This window comes from Neopsephotus bourkii, unplaced genomic scaffold, assembly GCF_033783945.1.
Source record: "Neopsephotus bourkii isolate Nb327-2 ecotype Australia unplaced genomic scaffold, CSIRO-AGI_Nbou_v1 NB_2, whole genome shotgun sequence".
Lineage (NCBI taxonomy): Eukaryota > Metazoa > Chordata > Aves > Psittaciformes > Psittacidae > Neopsephotus > Neopsephotus bourkii.
In genome coordinates, this window is record NW_026900519.1 from 140,075 (window position 1) to 163,847 (window position 23,773).

Sequence of the window (23,773 nt, forward strand, 5' to 3'; positions counted from 1 at the left end):
TGTGATGTTAGAATTGGGTGGTTCTAGGAATTAAAAGAGAGTTCTTGATGCTTTTGATAAGCCTGGGTGGCTTTAACTTTTATGGTGAAGTTCCACGTTTTGCTGATGTGAACCTGGAAGGGAGGTGTTCATTGGGGAGATCTGGACCCTCATTTCCAATCAGGATTCTCTTTTACATCCAGCAAAAGGGGACTGGCCACCTCCAGGGAACTGGGTGTGCAAGTGACAGCACCCCAGGGGAGCTGGCATGCTGGGGACCAGCACTTGCTGTTGCAGACAGGGTTTGCCAGAGGTCATCTGCTCTCCTGCTCCTTCCCCTAAACCAGCTCCTGGCTGCCTCGTGCTCAGTGATGGTGATCTGTGCTCTTTATGCTTCTCATTTCCTCACCTTCATGGCCACAGCCGACTTCATTTAGTGACTCAGAGGAGCCTTTGACTTTGCCTTCTTGCGACCAGCTCCATAAACATCCCTGGGACGGTGGGTCCCTGTTCCCATCGCTGCACTGCAGTCCCTGCCATGTTGCTGGTCAACACACAAAGTGCTTTGGTTTTCTTGAGGGTCATGACAGGAGATAAGTCAAACAGGTCAAATCCTCTTGACTGCTTTGATAGGGGTGAGGGGCTGGGGAGCAGGATGAGGTGTCTGGTGTATTCCTTTTGGAGATGTAGGCCTATGGGAAGACAAATCCCTTTAAGAAGTGGCCTGGGACCTCAATGGATGGTCAGAGCTGAGTCACTGCCTTGTCTGTGCTGGAGTTGTGCTCATTTCCAAGCATTCATTTGTGATTAATCAGTCCAGGGTGCTGTTACTGAGCCTTATGGGGTATTTTTAGTGAAAGCAGCCGCATGGCACAGCCCAGCTTGGAGCTTTCTCTCACCTTCAACTGCTTTATAACTCCTTCAGCCCATTCCTCCCAGGCTGGCTTTTTGCCACACAGCATCCGTGGCACTTCCAAACCTGGCTTTGCAACAGAGATTTCCCTCTTTTCCACATGCTCCTGTCTTGTGGGGCTGTGAGAAGGTGATTTTCCTGGAAGCTGCATCTCGGGAGGGTGGGAACCCACCATTAGCTTAGTGTCAGGGCCATTGGGTTTACATCTATATTCATCTCTTCCATGGTTGATACTGTCTAGCATAAATGGGCAGAATTCAGAGGGTGAGAACTTGGGTCATTCCTCATGTGTCACTGCCTGGGGGCTTTGCCCTATGTTAGAAGACTGTGCTGGGTGGCAGCGTCCCTACTGTCCCCTTCCCCTCCAGCAGCAGATCGATGCTGCGGGCAAGGAATGAGCCCAAGGCCTCAGGCTTGTTGAAATAGATTTTTATTGCATTTCTGCAGGTTTTACAAAAATATGACAAAATAAATTAAAAAGAAATAAATAACCCCCTTCAGTTCTGTTAAATTCCCAACACAATAAAACACAGAAAGGAATAAACCAACCCAAATGCCTCCCTCCTTGGCACAGCGACTGCCCCAAAGAGGGAGATCCCAGACGAGCGCCGGCTTGTAGAAATACTTTATTATAGGGAGAAATGGTTAAAAATGCCCTGGGCAGGGGGGTCCTGGGGGCAGCAGGGCCCTGCCCTCCCCTTTGCAAGCGGGATGGGAAGAGATGGAGCCAGGACTGTTCCTCTTAGGAGGGAAAAGGGGTTGAAGAAACTCTCTTTAAGCCCAGTGCGTGTTTGAGGGGGGCAAAGCTGAGCTGGCCCTGAGCACTCAGTGACATGGAGAACCAGGAGGCAAGGGCTGAGCTTTGGGCTCTGCAGTGCCCAGGGTGCTGCAGGCAGGGTGCTGAGCCGAGGCGGGGGGGATTGGGTTACCCGTGCCCCCAGCCGGGCTGGGCTCTCTCCTCCTGCTCTGCTTTCACTCTCCAGGGCATGGCTGTGTTGGTACCAGCCTCACTGCATCCCAGGATCCCGCCGCTCCCTTGTCCCTGCCCTCGCTTCAGGAATCTCTCCTGCATCCTGTGCTGCTGGGAGGGGGCACGGCTGGGATGGCCACTGCGCTCCCAGGGGCTGGCACCAGCCGATGGGGGAGATGGAGCCCATGGACCTGGAGAGCATCCACAGCACAGGAGCAGTGGATAAAGCCTTTGCCCTCTTCTGCCCTTATTGCTGTATAAAATGGCTTGAGTTGAAGACCAACACAACCAATACATGACATGTAGAGAGAGAAACAAGGATGGGGGGAACAACCTGACGTTTCCTACAGCCCAGGCCTTAGGGGGAGAGGGATGCGCTGATGCTGGGCCTGGACCAGGCACAGTGATGGTGCAGCCGCCGGAGCCCCCTGCCTCTCCCCTGCTTGCTTTGGAGATGGGTGGTGGCTGGTGGCAGCGGGGGCTGGATGGGTCCGCTCTGGGGTCCTGTCCCACAGAGCGAAGCAGCAGCGTGCAGAGCCGCGGCTGTTAGCGCTGGGAGTGCACCCGGCGCGGTAGAACCGGCCCCGGCAGAAGCGAAGCTGCTCCCACCCCCTCCGTGCCCCTGCCCCTGCCCGGGGCTCGCGTTCCCCCAGGCTCCGGCACAACCCCCGCGAGTTGCGAAACCATTCCAGGAAATGGGAAAGCGGAGCGGGAAAGGGCCGGTCCCGGCTCGCGGTGCAGTCGCTGCGGTTGCTCCCGCGCCCGGCCGGGCTCTGCCGTCAGGTGGAGCAGAGCAGAGTCACTTGCGCTGGGGTTGGTTTGGGTTCTAGTGCAAGAAATGCTGCCCGTGCATGGGAATCCGGGTGCTGGCGCTCGCCCCCCTCCCTCCCGGCTGGGCTTCGGGCAGGACAATGAGCGGTGCTGGGAAGGAATGCAGGAGCGGGATGCAGCGGTGGCTGGATGGCAGGAGCTGTAGGCACGGGTGAATCGGGCTCCTCTCTCCAGCGTGGTCTCATCCCTCTGCCATCAGAGACACGGTGAGGCTGGCGAGCTGATCCTGGTGGATCCCGCAGCGCTGAGTTCTTGTCTCCTCGGGCTGGACCACAGCATCTCCCTGTGGGGCTCTTCAGGCTCACGTCCGCGCTCACGGCACAGAGCCAGACTGGGACAGGTCTGGTGGGGCACAGGAGGGGAACCTGTTGGGCTGCTCTGAATCGAATCCACAGCCAGGTGCCACTTACACCAGCGGCGCTTTGCTGGGTTCCCTGGTGTGGGAAGCAGCGGGTCCCAGTGGAGGGGCTGGAGGGACACGAGGGGATGCAGCACAGGGGAACAGTGCAGAGCGAGGGGACAGCTCCTGGCGTCAGGGAACAGCGACGGGAGGTGAGAGGGTGGCGACAGCAACGGCTGCGTGGAGAAGGGAGCGCTCATTCCCACTGATCCCTGCTCCCCCACAGCTCCGGTTAGAGTTTATAGCCCCCGCTCTCCTCCTCCGGCCGGCTCTCCGGCTCCTCACGGCTCCCTTCCTCCGGCACCCCATTGAGATGGGACTTGCTGGGCACTGGCCGCTCACCCGTGTCCATCGAGGGGCCGGGCCGGGGCTGGGGGGGCGCAGTGGCCACGGCTCCATTGCCCCCGGCCCCTTCGGACTTGCCGAAGTTGAAGAGCTTGCCGGGATTGAATGGCTTGGTGGGCGACTGCACCTTCTCGGTGCCCGCGTCCCGCTTAGTCTCGGGGGACTTGAGGAACTTGAAGCTGAGGAAGCCAGGGAGTTTGTTCTCGCTGCCCGTAGGGGACTGGGGGGACCTGGTGGGGGCCGTGCTGCCAGCCCCAGTCCCCCCGGAGAGGAACTTGCCCTGCAGAGGGATGATCTGCTTCAGCTTCATCACGTTGTTGGTGGCCAGGAGGGAGCTGGGTCTCTTGGGCTTGTCGGAGCCGCCGTGCGAGCTGCCCCCAGAGCCTTTCCCTTTGCTCTGGCTCTTCTCATGGGCCGGGTCCTGCCCGGTGGCCTCAGGCTTGGCCTCATCCCGGCTGGATTCCCGCTCCTTGCGAGCCTGGTACTCAGCGTGTCGCTGCCGCTCCTCCTCCTCCCGCTTGCGCCGCTGCTGCTGCTGGAAGTGGTGCTGTGCCTGGCGCTCGTGCTTCTGCAACAGGGTCCCCATCAGCATCAGGACACCCTGCAGACCTGCTCAGCCCCAAGGAGGGGCCTGTCCCACCCCGGCAGTTCCTACCTTGAAGGCCTCACGGCGCTGGTATTCCAGCTTGGCCATCTCCTCAGCCACCCAGGCAGGAATATCGGGGATGGCCACTTGGATGATGTACTTCAGGAACAGGGCGAAGTGCTGCAGGGGGATCAACAGGGTTCTGGATGAGCATCCCCACCCCAGGCACTGCTGCCCTCTTCTGAAACACACCCCAAAAGGGATGGGGGGACTGGAGAGACCACACAAGAACAGCCTATGGGGTTAAGCGCCTCATCATGCACCAGGAGACCCTACAATAACAGCCGTGGACACAAGCACCCGTACCTCCAGCACCACCACGGAGATGATGGCTCCCTCGGGGCTGAGCCAGGGGAAGAGGCGCTGGAGCTGCCCACACTGGGCAATCAGGTAGCAGTTGACCACAATGGCCAAGACGCCCATGGCCTCCATCACCTTCTGCAAGAGCCACGGTGCCTGGAATGAGCCCCCCAAGGGAGGTGGGACCCCCCTGGTCCCCATCACCCCAAACCGCACCTGCCACTGCCCAATGCTCTCAACGCGCTGGCCAAAGGGGCGCTGGAGCCCTGTGCACAGCTTGAAGGCATCGCTCCGGATCTCGATGATGTTGTTCACCAGAGCGCACATAGCAGCCAGGGGGAAGGCGGAGGAGAAGAGCACCACGTACCCGAACTGGATGAACATCTCCTGGTAGTCCTGAAACGTGTCCTGGGGAGGACGAGGAGGAGGAAAGGCATTGCAGTAGGGATAGGGGGGTGAATGCTGCATCCCACCAGCTCCATGTCCCTGCTCACCTCATACTTCTTCATGCAGCTTTCCACCTCTGCCTGTGTCAGCTGCGTGGAGTAGTCCTCCTCTGGCGGGTCGATCCACGAGGCACGGTTGCGCTTCGTTCCTTCCTCCTCACCCTCCTCTTCCTCCTGGCTCTCCGCCGCCCTCCTTCTGCGCCCGGCCCGCGGGACCACTGCGGGCTCCATTGCCTTGACCGGGCTGCCGGGGGCACCTTCGGCCTCATCCTCGTCCTCGCACAGCTCGAACACGGACGCGGGGTCCATGCCCTTCTCCACCATGGTGGGGCTGCCCTCCTCCAGGAAGCTCTCATCCTCGGCGCCGCCGGGCTCGGGGCCGCGCCGCTCCGCCTTCTCGATGAAGCTCACCTTCTTGAGCTTGAGCCCGCAGTCCAGGGCGCTCTCCTCCTCCGAGTCCGACTCCCGGCGCTCCTCCTCGTCCTCCTCCTCCTCCGGCACCCCGCAGCCGCCGTTCAGACACTTCTTCTCGCCGCGGGGCCCTTCGGAAGAGGCCGGGGGGTGGCGGCGGGGGACGAGCAGGCAGAGCAGGGCCTGGGCGAGCTGGCGGAGGCTGCGGAGGTTGAGGTCCCCCCGTCGCAAGCGCCGGTACAGGTGGGGCTGTGAGACCTCCCTGACGTTCTGCAGGAACTGCCGGGTGAGGAGCAGCGTGGCCAGCATCTGCACGGGGACACAGGGACACGGGGACACGGCGTCACCACCCCCGGGACAGGACAGGACAGCGGGTGCGGTGTCCCTGCATCCCCATCGCCTTGTGCGCGGCGTGCCGGTGGCACCACCCCAGCCCCGTTCCCACCTCCTGTGACCCCCCCCGTTGGTGACAAGTGATGGTGGGACCTCAGCTTGTGCCAGCGACCGGAGCAGAGCCCGAATCCCTCCCGAAGGGCAGTGTGAGGGTCCCGAGGTGAGGTGCAAACGGATGCCGGCTTCCCCCCACCCCGTCCCCCCCCAGCCCCGCTCCTACTTTGGATATTCCCAGTCTCCAGCAAAAGCCCAGGAGGCCCTTAAAGAAGATGAGAGAGAGATGGAGGTGGAGGAGGATGAAGGGGAGGAGAGCCTCTTTGAGCTGACGCGCGAGGCTTTGGGACAGAGAGAAGATGAGCAGGAGCTGTGGAAGGGACAGAAGAACAGAGACAGAGACAGAGACAGAGACAGAGAGACCGTGAGCGGGGCCGGGAGCTGGGACCCTGCACAGCGCAGGCAGCAGCCAGGGACCGCGGCGGGGGCTCGCGAGGGCAGCCCCCCCCCAGGAAGGGGGGGACACGGTGACAGGGATGGGTTGAGGACGTCGGTCCGGACGGTGCCGGGGGGGGGCTCCGGGCGGCGCCGCTGCCCCCGGGAGCGGCCCCTCCTCACCTCCTTGAGCCGCTCCATGTCTTTGAGGTAGAAACCGATGTAGAAAAGACTCAGGTATGAATTTACAAACTGAAACTGGGGGAGACGAGGGCGGTGAGCACGGGGGGGCACCGGGACCCACCGGCCCCATTCAAACCCGCCAGTCCCATCCATCCCCTTTCCAGTCCCCTCCAACCCCCTCTGGTCCCCTCCATCCCTCTCTGTCCCCCTCCATCCCCCTCCGGTCCCCTCCAACCCCCTCTGGTCCCCTCCATCCCTCTCTGTCCCCCTCCATCCCCCTCCGGTCCCCTCCAACCCCCTCTGGTCCCCTCCATCCCTCTCTGTCCTGCTCCATCCCCCTCCGGTCCCCTCCAACCCCCTCTGGTCCCCTCCATCCCTCTCTGTCCTGCTCCATCCCCCTCCGGTCCCCTCCAACCCCCTCTGGTCCCCTCCATCCCTCTCTGTCCCCCTCCATCCCCCTCCGGTCCCCTCCAACCCCCTCTGGTCCCCTCCATCCCTCTCTGTCCCCCTCCATCCCCCTCCATCCCTCTCTGTCCCCCTCCATCCCTCTCTGTCCCCCTCCATCCCCTCTCCATCCCTCCCTGGTCCCCTCCATCTGCCCTCACCAGGACGATTTTGATGATGAGATGCTTCTCGTAGGCACTCTGCAGGCGATAGTTCTCTGCAAGGCAGAGGAAGGGGCTCAGGACGGGAGCTCAGGAGAGGGGGTCCCAGCACCCAGCCTTGCCCACAGCACCCCTGGGGGCCATCCCCAGCACACCCATGTCATTCAGCCAGTAGGCGATCTTCTTGTAGAGTTCATCGCAGGCGGTGACGATGATGGCCAGGAGGACCTTGGGGAGGAACCGGATGATGCGGGGCAGCTCTTGGATGCTCAGCACGAACTCCTGCAGGGATGGGGATGGGGACGGGTGAGGCTCAGCGTCAGGGGGTGCTGCCAGCCTGGGATGCTGGGATGAGACTCGCCTGGAGCTGGAAGCAGCCCAGCATGAGGAGGAAGACGAGGGAGAGGCAGGTGAGGCAGACAGGGAGGCTGACCAGGCTCTGGAATAGGAGGCGCTTCCATGGTGGGTAGTAAAACTCCTCCGCACTGGTCACGGGGCTGATCCTCTTAATGCCCTAATGAAGAGGGGGCAGGAGCTTGTCACCCTTCCCACAGCGGGCACCCCAAAGGAGCCCTCCGTGACCCCAGCACAGACCTCCCTCAGGGGCTCATTGTGGTCAGGGGGAGCTCAGCCAGACCCAAACACTGGGGATGCTCCCAGCTATAGGACCCCCCTCCCCCCCCCAGCCACAGGAACCCCCCAACCACAGGAACCCCCTGTCCATAGGAACCCCCTGTCCATAGGAAACCCCTCATAGCCAGGGCTCACCCTGAACTGTGGCCGCGGCTCCTCGATGGACTCGGCCGGGGTGTCCAACGTCCCCCATTTGTAGGCGAACTCGGCCCCGCGGCGCTTCCACTCCTCGAGGAAGAGCGTGGCCCAGATGACGTTGAAGATGGCAAAGACCACGCAGCAGATGTCCTGGCTGGTCTGCAGGAGCCACAGCACCCACTGTACCGGGGCCTGCCCCTCCTGGCCCCAGCATCCCCCCCCCCCCAGCTCTGGGGAGCCACATTGGTGCTGCTGCAGCTCCATCACCATGGGCTTGGGAATTACAGCGTTAAAGCATCATAGGGAAGGGCTGGAGCAAGGAGGGATGGAAAGGTGGCAAACAGCCCCTCTGACCCCCAGAAACAGCCATTCACCCCATTTCCTGACCCCTCTCACCTGGTCGTTCTCAGTGAAGGTGTAGAGGATGGACCCAAACACCGCAGGGTACACCATGGCCGAGGTGTAGAATCCCAACCAAGCAAAGTACATGGCGATTTTCACCCCAAAGTAGTCGCAGATCTCATCTGTGGGGACCACGAGGGGGGCAATGAGCAGACCTGGGCCACCCCCCATTGTCCCCACGCCACCCCCCCAGCCCCATACCGAGCGGCTGGGCCTCGCACACCGCCTGCACCCAGGACTTCATGAGCCGCTTGAGGATCCTCTGCTCGTGCAATGGGAAGACCTGCTGGATGACGCCGCGGGCCGCCAGCTCCGGGACTGCGCCGCGGGGCACAGCGTAAGGGATGGGACAGGGGGACACAGACCAACACCCCCGGTGTGCGTCCCCGCATGGCCCCAGCATGGAAGAGCAATGGGGAGGTTTGGGGTGACCAGCGTGGGGATGGGGACACGCTGGGCAGGTCCGTACTCACTGATGGGCTGCCCCTCGAGGAAGTGGATGTTGTGCAGCGACTCGCCCTGCTTGGCGCGCAGGTTCTCCAGCCAGTACCTGATGATGTTTTGCCGTTCCTGCAGCACCGCAGCGGGGTTCAGCCCTGGGACATGCTCCTACCAAGCCACTTGTGTGTCCCCATCCCTGGACCCGCCTCATCCCCAGTTTGAGGGGTGACTGGATCAGTCTCTGATCCCCTACTTCACCTGGGGAGGGCAAGGGTACCTGCCTTCCCTGCCCACATCCCTGCATCCCTGCCCTGCAACCCCACATGCCCACAACCCTGCATCTGCACGCATCCCTGCATCCCCACATGCCTGCATCCACACATCCCTGCATTCCGCATTCCCATATCCCTACATGCCTGCATCCCGGCATCCACTCATTCCTGTATCCCTGCATCCTGTATTCCCACACACCTGCGTCCCTGCACCCCCACATCCCTGTATCCCACATGCCTATATCTCTGCACCCCTTCCTCCCCACATGCCTACATACCTGTGCCCCCACATTCCTGCATCCTTGCATCCCCACATCCCTGTACCCCATATCTCTGTATCCCTGCATCCCCATGTCTGCATCCCCGCCTCCCTGCCCCGTGTCCCTCATCCCTTGCCTCCCACCTGAGAGGTGAAGAAGTAAAGCTCATTCTCGATGTTCTCATAGATGTAATCCTCCTCGCAGGAGAAGCTCCGCATTCCGCCTCCGAACTCTGCTTTCACCGGCTTCCGCAGCCCGATCTCATCGGCCCCACGCAGCAAACTGCAGAGGAGGGGACAGCGCTGGGGACACGGCGGGGGACACCCCGGGGAGCATGGCAGGGGCTGGGGACGCAGCCAGGACCCCACCTCTCATAGGTGGCGGTGACGAAGAAGGCGTACACCCGGGTGTGCTTGTGGTGCCGGACCTGCACGATGAGCTCGGGGATGCCGAGGCGGATGTGGTTGAGGAGCCAGAGCAGCGTGTGGTCATCGGTGGTGTCTGCACGGTGCTGCTCAGCACGGAGCACATCTCCCACCCCAGCCATTCCCTCCCCGTTCCCGCTGTGCCGCCACCCAGAGCAGCTCCAGCAGCTCCCTACCCGGGAAGGTCATGAGCACGTCGCAGTTCTCCGTGGGCACCGTCTTCATCCAGGCCTTGTGGGACATGATGTAGCGCCCGGCCTGGAGCAGCCGCTTCCCGAAGAGCTTGTCTGCAGGAGGGAGGGAAGGAGGGAGGGGATGAGCAGACACTGGGGCACCCCCAGCCCCTGGGAGCTGCACCCCAAAGCACCCAACTCAGCGGCCGGCGCATGGGTTGGGCACAGGGACACCCCGTGTGTGTCTGTCTCCAGCAGCGCCCATGGCAGAGGTCACGCTCCCGCTCCTGGTGACGCCGGCCCTGGCTCAGGTTTCTCCTCCGGCAGCTCCCAGTGCCCAAAAAGGCCCCCGACAGCTGCCGGGGAGGAGCCAGGAGCGTGTCCAGGCACCCATGGGTGCTGCTGGCCATGGGGTGCCCCCCTGCCACCCCCCCCCCCCCGCCACTCACCTCCTCCCAAACCCCCTCAGAGGGGCTGAGATCCGGCTCCAGGAGATGGGAGAAGGCAGCAAAAATGGGGAGAGCGGAAAAGCAGCCGGTCTCCATGGAAACCCAGGGAGGCCCCGCATCACCGCAGAGAGGTGGGATGGGGACAGTCCCCAGGGCCCCTTGTCACCCCCCTATCGGGTACTGGCGCAGGGACACGGCCCCTCTCCATGCTGCGGGGTGTGCAGTGTGGGGACAAGCTGTCCCCGTGCCCAGTGTCCCCATTTCACCTCCTGGGAGGGATGGGGACTGGGTGCATCCAAAACAGGCAGGGAGAGCAGGATGGGGCTCCCTGGTGGTGCTGGGGAGCCCTGTGGAACCCCATTTGTCCCTGCCCCGTGCTGGCTGTGAGCCCGGCCACCTCCCTGCCTCAGTTTCCCCATCTAAGCCAGGGTGGCAGAGCCAGGACAGGGCCTCTCCGGCTGCCCCAGGGCTGGGAAGGTCCCGGGGCTCCGGAAACGCTGCTCACACCGGGACCTGCCAGCCCCGATAAACAGGAACTGCCGGCACTGCTGTGGCAGCTCATCCCTGGGGATGCACCCAGGCACCGGGCTCAGACCTGGCAAACTCATCACCAGCCACCAGCAGGAAGGGGTTCTCAAAGCTCTCCCTTGTCCTGGCACCGTGGGTGAAGCTGGGGATGGTGCCAGGCTGGCGGGAAGCCACCCCCAGAGTGGGGCCAATCCTGCTGCCAGGGGCATGTCCTGCACCCTGCTGCTGGGGTACTGGTACCACTGTGCCAGGGACAGGGTGCTGGGGTACCGGGATACCAGTATGTGAGGGACAGAGTGCCGGGGTACTGGGTACCAGTGTGCCAGGGACAGGGGTGCTGGGGTGCAGGGCAGGTGGGCAGCACTGGTGCCCATGGTTGCCTGCGCTCACCAGGCCTTTCAGCAGTGCTGGATTCACCCACTCTGGGTTACGTAGGTCCTGGCATGGGCAGGGCAGTGGAGGAGCTGCACATGCATGTGCATCAGCTGCAAATCGGGGCGATGCTGTGGGGGGACAGGAGGGATTTTCCTGCCCAAGGTCATGGCAAAAGATGTGGATGAACTGCAGAGGGGTCCCCAGCATCGTGCCTGCACCCCAACCCCACTGGAGCTGAGCCCTGGGGTCCTCCTCACTCCATTGGCCCCCCAGTCTCCCCCTGGTGACCAAACTGGCACAAGGGGCTCACTGCCGTCCTGCAGCATCCCAGCCCACCCCTAAGACCTGTTGTCTCCCCCCCCCCGTCCACCAGGGCCCTGCTGCTCACCTTGGCTCTCTGGGATAAGGTCATGGGAGCTGCATCGTGCTGGGAATGACGCTGCCCCACCGCCGAGCGGAGCCCGCGGCCACCGGGGAAGGTGTTTTTGGGGGGGAGCGGTGATGCCGCGTCCCGGGGGGGCACGCAAAGTGGGTCACCCTCCCGCAGGCAGCGGGGCGGGCAGCAGGCCCTGCCTGCACTGCCTGGCCATGGGGACCCCAACCTGGCCGTGGGGGTGTCACCTACCCCTGGTGCCACAGTGGGGGGACATCCCAACCCCAGCTTGGACACCCCAAAACCAAGCCCTCACCCTGGCCTCACTGCCCAGATCTGTCCTGGAGGGCACTGAGCTGGTTGGGGGGGGTGTGGGGGGGAAAGGCCTGTCCTGATGGGGGCAAACCGGCCTTCCCGAGGGGACTGCATGGCCTCGGTGGGACACGGGGTGCCCATGGACCCGGTGCTGAGCCGCTGACTGCGGACACCGACCTGTGCATGGACCCCGTCCCGAGGGGGCACGGGCCAGTGCCGGGGGGGGACACAGAGAGCCCCGGCCCCCGCAGGACCGTGGATCCCCTCGGGCAATCCGGAGCCCTCCCGGGGGGTTGCTCAGAGCCGCACCGGGGGCTCGGCCCGTCCCGTCCCTGGGGAGCCGCATCCCGGCCGAGCCCCGCCGACATCCGCATCGAGCCGCAGGGAGCTGCCCCCCCCCGTTCCCCCCCACCCCGCAGCCGCAGCCCCGGCCCCGGCGGCCGCTCCCGGCCGGTGCCACCTTACCCAGGACGCCGGTCGGGGCCGCCGGTTCCGTTCGCTCCTCCCCGGCCGGGGCCCGCCGGGGCCGCTCGTCTCCGTCCTGCGCTGCCACCGGCGGCTCGGGCATGGTGCGGGGCTCGGCGGCGGGGGCCGGTGCATGGGGCCGCCGAGGCTCCGGGCTCTGGGCCGGTGCCGCCGGTGCCACCCGAGCCGCTGCCGCCGCCGCCACCGGGGCCGGGCGGGAGGAGGGACAAAGGCGGCGAAGCGGAGCGCGGCGTTCCCGGCCCCTTTAATTGTCTGGTTGGCCGCTGGCTCCCCAGCGCCGGTCGTACCGGCCACGCGTGTCCGGCCGCGCCCCGTGGGGTGGTTCTGCGGGGCCGGGGCGGCGGCGACACCCCCCTGGGCACGGAGCATCCCCCCCGGAGCCGCGTGTCCTCGCATACCCCCGGGACTGACACATGTCCCCGTTATCCCCCTCCCCCCCCCGTGAGTGCCCCACATCCCCATTTCACCACCCCGGGACTGCCCCACATCCCCACCATCCCCCCCCCGAGCTGCCCCCTGCATCCCCACCCTCCCGTTATCCCCTCTGTCCCCGGCACCCCCCCCTCGCTCCCATTCCCTGGAGCGCCGGAGAGGGGGAGTGGGGGGGGGCGGTAACAGGAGGGGGGGAGGTAACCCGAGCGGGGCCGCACGCTGATATTTCGGGAGCCCTCTTCTGCGCCCCCCTCCATTCCCCAACCAGGACCCCTCACTGTGGGGGGGGACCCCTCCACCCGGCCGGTCCTGAGGGTCAGCGCAGCCCCCCCTTTAAGCCCCTTTCAGGGTGGGCATTGGGGTGCGAGTACCCCCGTGCCAGGTCCCGCTTGTCCCCCCGCCTTGCTCCGCACACCCGCTGCTATTCTGGGGCAGGGGCTGGCTGCCAGCGCTGAGGAGCGGTGCCACAAGGAGCTGTCCCCTCCCCCGGCATCTGGCAGGGGGGGGACACGGGCTGGCACCTCTCCCAGGCCAGGCCTGGCCATTGGCCCTGTCTTAGCTGGGCACTGGGGGACCCCATCCCCTTTCGGTGGGTCCCGAACCCCCACAAGAGCCTCCTGGGACCCCCGTGAGGTTGGGTGAGGGGGCTGAGGCACTAAGAGCTGAGGGGGGGGGGCGATGGGTGGCCCATGGAAAAGCTTCTGCACCCCAGGGTGGGGTGGGGGCTCCTGGGGCCTGCCCTGGGGCCTGCCCTGGAGCCTGGAGGCTTGGGGGGGCACCTGAGTGCCCCAAAGCCCCTCGAGACCCCCCCCAGCCCCAGAGCTGGGCCCGCTCCCTGCTGATGCTCTGTGCTCGCATCCCTCATCCCTGACCCGCAGGGCAGAGGGAATCTGGGGGAGGTTTGGGAGATGTCTGTAGGATTTAGCAGAGGAGGAGGCATTCAGCATCCCTGGGATTCCAGCATCCCCGCCTGCATCCCCGCCTGCATCCCTGCCTGCATCCCCGCCTGCATCCCTGCCTGCATCCCCGCCTGCATCCCTGCCTGCATCCCTCCCCTGCATCCCTGCCTGCATCCCTGCCAGCATCCCGGCCATGCTGCTGTTTGCTCCTCCCTGCTCCGGCGCCTTTGTCTGCATGGCCGGCACCGCCTTCCCCCCACCCCCGGCCCCGCCACCGCAGTCGCCCGCAGCCCTCCCCGGCCGCAGCAGCCCCCAAACCGCTGCAAGCTGAGCCGGTGTTTGGGGGACCACAGGAAAAGGCTCCCCCAGAGTAGGGGGAACCCCATTGTCATGGCTGCTCGTACTCCAACCCCTGTGCACCGGCTGGCTGCCCTAACCCCCAGCCAAGGCTGTGTGTCCTGAGCAGGATGGGATGGAGACAGGGATGGGGTCCTGCATCCTATGGCAGGGATGGGAAGCAGGATGGGGAGTGGGGATCTCGCGTGATGCTGCTTGGAGAACATTTCTATGGTTCAAGGAGCAGCAGGTGCACTTGGGGGGGGTGGTTTGTGGGAACCCACATCCCACGATCCAGGGTCAGCCCCAGCTCCCGCTGCCGGGTGGGAAGCAGGGATGTGGGGGGGGACTGGGTGCAGAGCTGGGGCTCAGCCACTTGGCGGGGGGGGGCGGGGATTGCCCAGCGCGAGGACCCCCGAAACAGGAGGGTCCCAAAGAGCCCAAGCGCTCCTGAGGACAAAGGGGACGGGGCCTACAGTGGGTGCAGAGCAGGGGGTAGGAAAGGAACAGGGCACGGGGGGTTCTGCCCCCCACCCCCCCGGATACGGGGACCCCCACCTCAGGGCTCTGAGGGTTATTTGAGGGTGCAGCCGGGGGTCGCGAGTTTGGGGGTCCCGCCCGGCCCCGCACCCACAGAGCAGCACCGCAGTAACCGGGGGAACCCCCGGGGGGGGGGCGCTGCACCCCAATAGTCTGTACCCCTCGAGGGCAGCACCCGGGGAACGCGAGAGGGAGGGGAGAGAGCGGGGTTTGGAGCCCGGCGGGGACAGGCAGGGAACGGGAGGAAAAGGGAGAGAACGGGCAGGGAACGGGGAGGAACGGGAGGGAACGGGGAGGAACAGGCCGGGAGCGGGCAGGGACAGCCGCGCCCGGGCGGAAGCGATGGCTCCTGCGTAGCTTCAGACAGCGCGGTGTCATGGCTGCCTGCTGACCAATCAAACCCGGGATCTTGGCATAGAGCCCGCCTCTGATTGCGCTGTGACCAATGGGCGCACGCAGATGGGCGGGGCGACGCGCGGGCGCTGAAGCCATCTCGGGGTGCGGGCAGAGCGGAGGGGCCTCATGGCGCTGCGGAGGGCGCTGAGCGCGCAGGGGCGCAGGTTAGGGCACCCGGGGGTCGTGGTTCCTCGGGGTGGGGGGGGCTCCAAGAGGGGTGCAGGGACCCCGTGTAGCGGTAGTGCGTGGGGAGGGGGAGCACGGGCAGGGGGGGTGTCTCCTTCCAGCGGGGGTGCACAGGGAAAGGGGGGATGCACCCCAAAACAGAGGAGTGGGCGGGGTGCACGGAGGGGGCTGCACCTTCAGGACGAGCTGTGGGGGGAGAGGGGGCTGCACCCCTGCATTCTGCTGCCTGCCCCGGGCATGGTGGGGTGCAACGTGCGCCCCTGGCTGCTGGGGGGGCAGAGGGAAGGGTTTGCGCTCAGGGTCCGGTGGGAGCCCCCTTGGGTCTGTGGGGGCACGAGGAGGGGTCTTGGGCAGGGGTGGATGTGAATGGTGCGGTTGGGTATCCCTGCAGCCCCTCTGCCCCATAGAGGGCTGTGGATGGGGTGCCCCCCCCCACCCCTGCACCCCTTCTCCGTGCTGCCCGCCCTGTCCCAGGTGTGCGCAGCGCCTCTGCTCCGCGGCCTGGGGGGACACCATCTTCGCTCTGTCCTCCGGGCACGGCCGGTGCGGGGTGGCCGTGATCCGGACCAGCGGCCCCGGCAGCCGCGGCGCCCTGCAGAGCCTCACCGGCCGCCCCGCGCTGCCCCCGCCCCGCGTCCTGGCCCTGAGGCGCATTCGGGACCCCGCCACCGGGGAGCCCCTCGACCGAGGCCTCGTCGTCTGGTTCCAAGGTGGGCTGAGCAGCAGGGCTCGGGGCCTGGGGAGGGGGGCTCGGTGCGCAGTGGAGGGGTCTGGGTGCCTGGTGCCCAGCACTGTCAGGGCTCAGCCCCTTTTGGTTTCCCCAGCACCATGGTGAGGGCTGAATGCAGATGCCAATGGGGATGGTCCCGGTGACCCCTTTGCACCAGTCCTATATAGCTCCAGCACAGCTGGTTACTGGGGGGGTTGAGGGGGGGGTCAGGGCTCAGCCCCTTTTGGTTTCCCCAGCACCATGGTGAGGGCTGAATGCAGATGCCAATGGGGACGGTCCCGGTGACCCCTTTCCACCCATATAGCTCCAGCACAGCTGGTTACTGGGTTGAGGGGGGGGTCAGGGCTCAGCCCCTTTTGGTTTCCCCAGCACCATGGTGAGGGCTGAATGCAGATGCCAATGGGGATGGTCCTGGTGACCCCTTTGCACCAGTCCTATATAGCTCCAGCACAGCTGGTTACTAGGGGGGTTGAGGGGGGGGTCAGGGCTCAGCCCCTTTTGGTTTCCCCAGCACCATGGTGAGGGCTGAATGCAGATGCATCCCAGTGGGGATGGTCCCGGTGACCCCTTTCCACCAGTCCTATATAGCTCCAGCACAGCTGGTTACTAGGGGGGTTGAGGGGGGGGTCAGGGCTCAGCCCCTTTTGGTTTCCCCAGCACCATGGTGAGGGCTGAATGCAGATGCCAATGGGGATGGTCCTGGTGACCCCTTTCCACCAGTCCTATATAGCTCCAGCACAGCTGGTTACTGGGGGGGTTGAGAGGGGGGTGATCCCTTGAGCCCCCCCAAAACTGCCTGTAAGGTCAAAGCATGCCATGGGACAGGAGGGGCTGGGGTGCACCAGAGCCCACCCAAGCATCATCCCGGCTCTGCAGGACCCCAGAGCTTCACTGGGGAGGACTGCGCCGAGCTGCACGTGCACGGCGGGCCGGCGGTGGTGAGCGGGGTGCTGCGGGCGCTGGGTGAGGCTCCCCCTGTCCATCCTTTCCCTGCTGTCCCCCCGGGGGGGTGCCCCCAGCTCGGGGCTCACCATGGGGCCGGCAGGGAGCCTGCCCGGGCTGCGTCCCGCCGAGCCCGGGGAGTTCACCCGCCGAGCGTTCCGGCGCGGGAAGCTGGACCTGACGGCGGCCGAGGGGTTGGGGGACCTCATCCGTGCCGAGACCGAGGCGCAGCGGCGGCAGGCACTGAGGCAGATGGAGGGGGAGCTGGGCCGGCTCTACCAGCGCTGGAGCGACACCCTCACCCAGGTAAAGGGGTTGGGGTGCGGGCTCCGATCCCCCACCTGCATCCCGCTGTGGAGACAGCGCTGGGCTGTCCCCATGGAGCAACCTCTTCCCTGCTCCGCAGGCTCTCGCCCACCTTGAAGCCTACATTGACTTCAGTGAGGATGACAACGTGGAGGAAGAGGTCTTGTCCCAAGGTGGGGAGTGGCAGGGAAACGAGGCAGGGGCTGGGACCCCCCATCTGTGTTCTCTCAATGTGATTCCTCATCTCTCCCTGCAGTGGATGCCACCGTGCAGGCACTGGAGCAGGAGATTGGTTCCCACCTCCAGGATGGGCGCCGTGGGGAGCTGCTGCGAGGGGGGGTCCGTGCTGTCATCGCTGGCCCCCCCAATGTGGGCAAGAGCAGCCTGCTCAACCTGCTGTGTGAGTGGGGTGCGGGGGGCGAGTGTCCCCCTCCGTGGGGACAGCAGCCCCCAGTGGTCCCCCATTCCAGGGGGCCTGGGAGGGGTTTCCCTGGCATCATCCCCTCAGCCCTGTGTCCCCAGGCCAGCGTCCAGCAGCCATCGTGTCACCGGTGGCGGGGACAACGCGGGACGTGGTGGAGGTGGCCCTGAATGTTGGTGGTTACCCACTGGTGCTGAGCGACACGGCTGGGCTCCGCGATGCCACCGACCCCGTGGAGCAGGAGGGGGTCAGCCGTGCACGGCACCGGTGAGGATGGGGGCGTCTGGGCTGGGCTTACCCCCCAAACCCAACCCCAGGGTCTGGGGGTGGCTCTGGGGGGGCAGGATGTGGCCTCTTGCTCTACCTTATTATCTGTGTCCCCCTCTCAGGCTGCGGGAAGCAGATCTGGTGCTGGCTGTGCTGGATGCCACGGCAGTGCCCACCGAGCCAGCGGGGCTGGGGTCTGCGCTGGGGTCCCTGCAGCCCCCCCCCACCACCCCCTGCATCCTGGTGCTCAACAAGGCCGACCTCCTGAAGGGAAACGGGGGGTCCCTGCATGCTGCCTGCGCCCAGGGACACCCCATGCCCCCTATCACCTTCCTCTCCTGCAAGACAGGCGAGGGGCTCGAGCACCTCCTGGTGCTGCTGGCGCGGGAGCTGGCACGGCTGTGAGTGCGGGGTAGGCGGGGGGGACCCCCCCCATCCCACCCGGCTCCAGGGGGTGCTCCAATCCCTTCATCCTCCTTCCCCAGGTGTGGAGACCCCCTCTCGGGCTCGCCCAGCCTGACACAGAGCCGGCACAGCCTCCACCTGCGGCAGTGCATGGTGGCGCTGGCGCGGTACGGCCGGGAGCGCCAGAGTGACCTGGGGCTGGCGGCCGAGCGGCTGCGGCTGGCACGGAGGCACCTCGGCAGCATCACCGGGCACGTGAGCACCGAGGACGTCCTCGACATCATCTTCAGGGACTTTTGTGTTGGCAAGTGATGGGCACAATGCGGGGGTCCCCGGCTGCGGTGCCGCCAGTGTTGAGTGCAGAGGAGCTCGTGCCTCCGTGCTGGCATTAAACCATGGTGCCTTTTGTGGCTCTGGTGTCCTTCCCCATCCCTTGTCCCTGGTGGCTGCAGAGCTCGGTGTTCCCAGGCCGGGCTCTGGTGTTTTCCTGGCTGCGGAGAGCGTGTCCCAAGCCCCAGACATGGAAAAAAACACTGGGAGAGGCCCCATTTCCTGGCCAGGAGGATAAACAAGGAGCTGGAGTGGCTGGAAGGGAAAAGCCACCTCGGGTTTCTCCCCTGCGGCATCACATGGCATGGTATATATGGGGCTTGGCACCCTGGTGGGGTCCATCCCTGCACCCCAAGCACCCCCCACCGCCCTGGGAATTAGCGAAGGAATCTGGGAGCCCCCTGAGTTCAGCTCCAGCCCAGGGAGCTGTGGAGTCCCCCCAGCTCTTGCACCCAAGTGGTAGCTTTGGGCTCTGCATCCCCAAAGATGGGTGCTCCCTGGGGTCCCCCTGCTCTCCCAGCCCTCCTCTGGGGTTCCCAAGCTCTGCAAGTGCCCGATGCCTGTAGTGGAGCTCCAGGACATCCTCTGGCAGCGAGCTGATCCCCCGGTAGCTGGGACATGGGGGAGCCCCTCCATCACCCTGATTCCCACCCTGGGGGCTGGGCATGGATGGGGGTATCTGGTGCTGTCCCCATCCTTGGGCAGTGGAACCCAGCAGGAGCACGTTGCCGCCTGTATCCCAGGATGGATCCGGTTTGGGGGATCCATGTGGGACTTTGGGCACCCAAATGTGAGCTGGGGATGGAGATGGGAACGGGCCATGCTGGGAGCTGTGCGTGCGGGCAGCCCAGCCAGCAGGAAAGGCTCTTTCAACAGGAAGGAGAGGGAAGCAGGGCCATAAATCAGCGAGTGGCCGGCGGATTCATCACCGCCCCGGTGCGGCCTGGGGACGGAGGGGGCTCCGGGCAGGATGAGGCTGCCAAGAGCTTCCCGCTCGCTCGGCCTTGCACGCTTCCCGCCCCCAAGGAGAATGTGGAGCCAGGACGGGATGTTCCCACTCCCCATCCTGGCCATGGCCTCTGTGTCCCACTCGCAGGCATCCAGACACTCGTGTGGCGAGCAGTGTCAGTGCTCAGGGCTGGCTCTATTTACAGCTGCCAAGGACATGCAGGTGGGAGGTGAGCGTGTGGGATGGGATGAGTGCAGGGATACGGGGAAGGGTGGCCCCGGCTCCCGCTGCACTGGGGTTGGGATGGCCAAGGGCTTCCTGCTCACTCCCGGCCAGGATTTGCCGTCTGTGCTGCGGGAAGCGCTGCCTGGGCTGGTCCTGGAGCCCCTCGCTGCTGTGATCCATGCGCTGCTCTGCTGTTAGCCGCTGCGGAGAGGGCAGGATCAGACCCTGGTGCTGCTCCCCCCCGGTACCCCCCCAGCTCAGTGAGGTCCCGCGCCAGCCGCCCTCACCTGGGGATCTTGAGGGTGGACGTGTACTGCTCCATGATCTTCTGCACCGAGCGCTGGATCTCCTCTGTGTTGATCTTGCCTGGTGGGATGGAGCAGCCCTGAGCCGGGCTGGGTGCCAGGAGGGAGGGGGGCCTGCAGGGTCCCACAGGGCTTCCCCCCCTCAACTCACCCATGTTCCCAAAGATGCCCTGGTTCCGCAGAGCATCCACAAGGGTGCTTGTGCTGGCAAAGGGTCCCGGCCGCACCCGGGAGCCCGTGATGTCGAAGAAGGTGTCCATCTGTGGAGGAGAGCATATGGAGGCCATCAGTGCTGTCACTGCTGCCACAGCACCCTGGGGTGAAGGGGACCTGGGGGTGCTGCAACCTCTTGTCCTTGCCCAGCACACACAATGATCCCCGGGTGCCGGGGGGTGTCTCCAGCATCTCCCTCACCTTGGAGCCCATGCAGATGCTGAGCTGGTCCTTGAAGTACCAAGCCTGCGCGGCCGCTTTGCTCTTCTCCTCCAGCTCCTTGCCGAGCTGCTCCTTCTCCGCCAGCAGCTTCTTCTTCTCCTCCTGGCCTCCCTTGACCTGCTTCTCGCTGCCCTGCAGCCGCTTCTCCAGCTCCTGCTTCTCCCTGGAGCAGTTCTGCTGGCACTGGCTCAGGCTCGCCTCGCACACGCTCTTCCCCACATACTTGGTGTCCCGGTCCTGCTGCCACAGGAACAGCCTCTCCGTGCGCTGCGTCAGCCAGTTGAGCTGGTCGTGGACCGCGGTGCAGCTGTAGGGGCTGAGCATCTCCTTGATGCGCTGGAAGGAGTAGCTGACATCGGCCCGGAGGGTGCCGCACTCCTGCTTGTGCAGCTCCAGGTTGTGCCGGGTGGACTCGAGGAGGCTCTGGCTGCTGCGCAGCTCCTGCTGGCAGCTCTCCTGCTCTGCCGTGGCTTTACTCAGCAAAGCCCCCTCTTTGCGGCAGTTCTCCTCCTGCTCCTTCTTGGCCTGGGCTGCCTGGTCCAGTTGGCTCCGCAGCAGCACCTTATCGGCTGTACCGGGGGATGTGTGGGGTTGGGGTGTGTGCTCCTCCCCCCCCCCAATCCCGCCCCACACCTCCGGGTAACACCCATGGGTGCTGTCATCCTGCAGCCCCACCTGCGCAGCCTGCAGTGGGTCCCTGAGGGGTGCAGGGGGTACCCCGGGTGTTGGGAAGGGGGTGCCCAGGGTGGGGGGGTTCCTTACTGCTGCAGCTGGCATTGATGAGGCCGATGGTCATGTGGCACTCGTCCAGCTTCGTCTTCTGGTAGAAGATGATCTTCATCATCTCCTGCAGCTGAAGAAGGGCGAGGAAGAGGAGGGTGGGTTAGAACATATCCCTGACCCCCATGGTGCCTCCCCCTCCTCAGGCACTGCTGAGAGCAGTGGGGGCTGCTGAGGCCGGGGAGGATGAGGAAGAGAAGAAAGAGGATAAGGAGCAGGGTGAGGGTGAGAAGGGTTCCAAGACTGGAAGCCCCATGAGCAAGCCCTGGGACTTGTGAAGGGTAATTTGGCATCGCCAGAGGCTCTGCCCCCATCACCCTGTCATCCATCCCTGCTGAAGCCTGTGGGTACCCATCAGGGGTTTTGCGGTCCCTCCGCAGGGATGTGCGCTCACCTTGGGGATGGGGTTGGGAGTCTGGGAGCTGTTGCACTTCTCCAGCTCCCGTTGCACCTTCTGGGCAAGGGCCTGCAGGCTCTGCTTCTCCTTGAGGGTGGCGTTGAGCGTGCGGGTCAGGTTGATGTTCCTTTCACCAAGGGCAATGATCTTGCTGTAGCGATCCTGGAGCTGCTCCTCCAGCAGCCGGAGGTGCGTGTCGGTGCCTGCCTGCGCGTTGCCATACACCATGAACAGCACCAGCCCCAGGATGATGAGGAACTGGATGAGGGAGGTGAAGAGGAAGATGTACTTCACGTAAAACCCACAGTCCCGCTTGGGCATCACTTCCTTGGCCTCCAGACCGAACTTGGCCATGGGGTAGCTGCTCTTCTCCATCCCACCAGTGCTCTGCTCACCCCGAGCCCGGGGCAGCCCGGTTTTTGCCAAGCCGGGGCGGAGCGTTCTCCCGACGCCGTGTTTATATTGCTCCTGTGAATATTTCCTTCTGCCAGGCTCCTTCCTGCCTCTCCGGATGCTCCCGACCAGCTGCGTTATCACGATGCAGCTTCTGTTTGCGAGAGGACAATTGCTGCAGTTGCTACTGGGCAGGGACCAGTTCTTATCCCAAAATAGCCCCCAGCGCGGCCGGGATGCCCCGGGATGAATCCCCAGGGCAGGCAGGGTGGGATGCGGCTGCCAGCACTTGCTGGGGGGTGATGGAGGAGGATCCTGTGCTGGCTTGGTCCCGGTGCTGTGTCCTTGAGGTGGACGGTGGCACATGGGTCACCGCTGGGTTGGTGGCACACAGGGGCTGATGCTCTGTGTCCTCTCCTGCACCTCACAGGTAACTTGTGGGCAGGGGAAGGATGGGGCTAGGCCCTGCGTTGCCGCTAGGGTGGCCCTGGGCTGGGGTGGGAACCTGTGGCTGCGGCACCCATGGGTGCTGTCACGCTGTAGAGCCACCATCCAGCTGCAGGGCCTGGGGAGCTGCTCCTGGTCCTGGTCCCTGCGCAGGGACATCTCTGCTGGGCAGAGCAGCTGATGGAGGGGAGCAAGGGGCAAACCCAGAGCTGTCCATGCCCATGGACACGGCAGATGTCCAGTCTGCTGAGGAAGCCCAGCCCAGCTCCATGTGGAGCACTGGTGGCCCTGGCCCCATGTGAGGATAAACCCCCACTGCTGTACGGTGGCTTAGCCCAGCTGAGCATGAATGGAAAGAGCCACAGGGCTGGCGCTGTCTCCCCTGTCCTCTTCCAAACCTGGGGTGCCCACACCAAGCTGAGGGGGAGCCTGCAGGTGCGGGCTGGCCTGGGGATGGGCTGGGGACATTGAGGGGGGTGGTCCTCGATACAGGGAAAAGGGGCAGCAGCGGCGCAGGCAGCACCAGGGCTTGGGGGGGGGTGTTGTCTGTCCAACCCTCAACCACAGATGGGGGGGTCTGGGTTGAGCTGGGCCGTGCTGGGCTTCCAGCCCTGGGCATTTCCAGCCCGCGGGAGCGCTGGGATGTGCCCGGACCCCCCCCATCCCCATCCCCAGGCAGGATGCCCGGCCAGGGCTGTGCCGGCGCTGACCCCGAGCCGCTCACTGCTTCCTGCCTCCCGGCTGCACTGCGCTCCCTGGGGACCGGGAAGTGTCTGCGATGGCCGGGATGGTGTCAGGCCTGCATCCATTCACCGCTACCGCCGTTTCCTTCCTGAGCTGCAAATAACGGTGAGTCACCCCCTGGCCCCCCTGCTCCCGCTGCCGCGGCTCGGCCGGACCCCCGGCACCGCAGCCAGTTGGATGCTCCAGCAGCATCCCAAGAGCTCCCACAGCCTCCTGGGCTCACCAGTGACCCCCATCGGGCACCCACCCTCCCCCAGCGCTGCAGACCCTCCCTCTGCCCCATTTTCCACTTAGTTCCCCATTGGAAATCATGGGAATGGCTGTGCCTGCTTGTCCTCCCCATCCCAAATCACTGCAGGGCTGAGGTCCGTTGGCACCGCTGGATTCAGGGTGCGGGAATGGGGCTGGTCCCTCAATCTCAGGCTCTGCAGCCCTTCCCTGGAAAGCTGGGGGGCACAGGGGTGATGTCCCATGGGAAGCGCAGCAGGAGGAGGCCGGATGCCTGTGTTCAGCCTGCCTGCCCTCTGCACAGGATATGGTGGCGGCGGCGGCAGCAGGAAAATCGGCAACTTTCCTGGAAACCTCCTTCAAAGCGGATCAAAGATCCTGGGAAGCGGCTGCGAACCCCCAGCAGCCGCTGGTCCCCCATTCCCACCTCCTTGTGCCACTGGCAGGGGATCCCCAGTGCGACTTTGGGGTCCATTGTAGCGCCAGCGGTGGCAGAGCCCAGGTAAAGCCCTGGGGTGTGTGCGGTGCTTGAGCAGGGTTTGGGGGGAGCATCTCAGGG

The 23,773-nt window shown here is 64.9% G+C and overlaps 3 protein-coding genes across 8 annotated transcripts; 1 reads left to right on the forward strand and 2 right to left on the reverse strand.

The window, feature by feature from the left end:
- Positions 1-3,145: 3,145 nt before the first annotated feature.
- ANO8 (anoctamin 8) lies at positions 3,146-12,553 on the reverse strand. Of its 6 annotated transcripts, none has more exons than XM_061344946.1 (18): positions 12,096-12,553; positions 9,599-9,704; positions 9,366-9,498; positions 9,141-9,279; positions 8,498-8,594; positions 8,226-8,342; positions 8,019-8,146; positions 7,620-7,802; positions 7,213-7,365; positions 7,007-7,133; positions 6,852-6,907; positions 6,247-6,321; positions 5,855-5,998; positions 4,879-5,550; positions 4,601-4,792; positions 4,391-4,522; positions 4,094-4,204; positions 3,146-4,006 (listed from the first exon to the last, which is right to left on the reverse strand). In XM_061344946.1, the coding sequence occupies exons 1-18, from the start codon at positions 12,201-12,203 to the stop codon at positions 3,326-3,328; spliced, it is 3,354 nt and encodes a 1,117-aa protein (XP_061200930.1). In that variant the 5' UTR covers positions 12,204-12,553; the 3' UTR covers positions 3,146-3,325. The 6 variants fall into 6 exon arrangements, with proteins under 6 accessions (XP_061200930.1, XP_061201206.1, XP_061200854.1 ...); XM_061345222.1 differs by lacking the exon at positions 12,096-12,553 and adding an exon at positions 10,045-10,184 and having other exon boundaries at positions 9,599-9,709; XM_061344870.1 differs by lacking the exon at positions 12,096-12,553 and adding an exon at positions 9,795-10,026 and having other exon boundaries at positions 7,620-7,781; positions 9,599-9,709.
- Positions 12,554-14,806: 2,253 nt separating this feature from the next.
- On the forward strand, positions 14,807-18,324 carry GTPBP3 (GTP binding protein 3, mitochondrial). Its single transcript, XM_061345360.1, is given in 9 exon segments — positions 14,807-14,888; positions 15,385-15,620; positions 16,517-16,603; positions 16,686-16,888; positions 16,989-17,139; positions 17,142-17,288; positions 17,411-17,576; positions 17,699-17,977; positions 18,062-18,324. Coding segments are annotated over 9 exon segments (1,539 nt in total). The 5' UTR covers positions 14,807-14,850; the 3' UTR covers positions 18,294-18,324.
- A 1,115-nt stretch (positions 18,325-19,439) lies between these two features.
- Positions 19,440-21,852, reverse strand: PLVAP (plasmalemma vesicle associated protein). Its single transcript, XM_061345498.1, has 6 exons — positions 21,400-21,852; positions 20,988-21,078; positions 20,205-20,794; positions 19,942-20,050; positions 19,773-19,851; positions 19,440-19,686 (listed from the first exon to the last, which is right to left on the reverse strand). Exons 1-6 carry the CDS (start codon positions 21,775-21,777, stop codon positions 19,680-19,682), a joined length of 1,254 nt encoding a protein of 417 aa, XP_061201482.1. The 5' UTR covers positions 21,778-21,852; the 3' UTR covers positions 19,440-19,679.
- Positions 21,853-23,773: the final 1,921 nt, after the last annotated feature.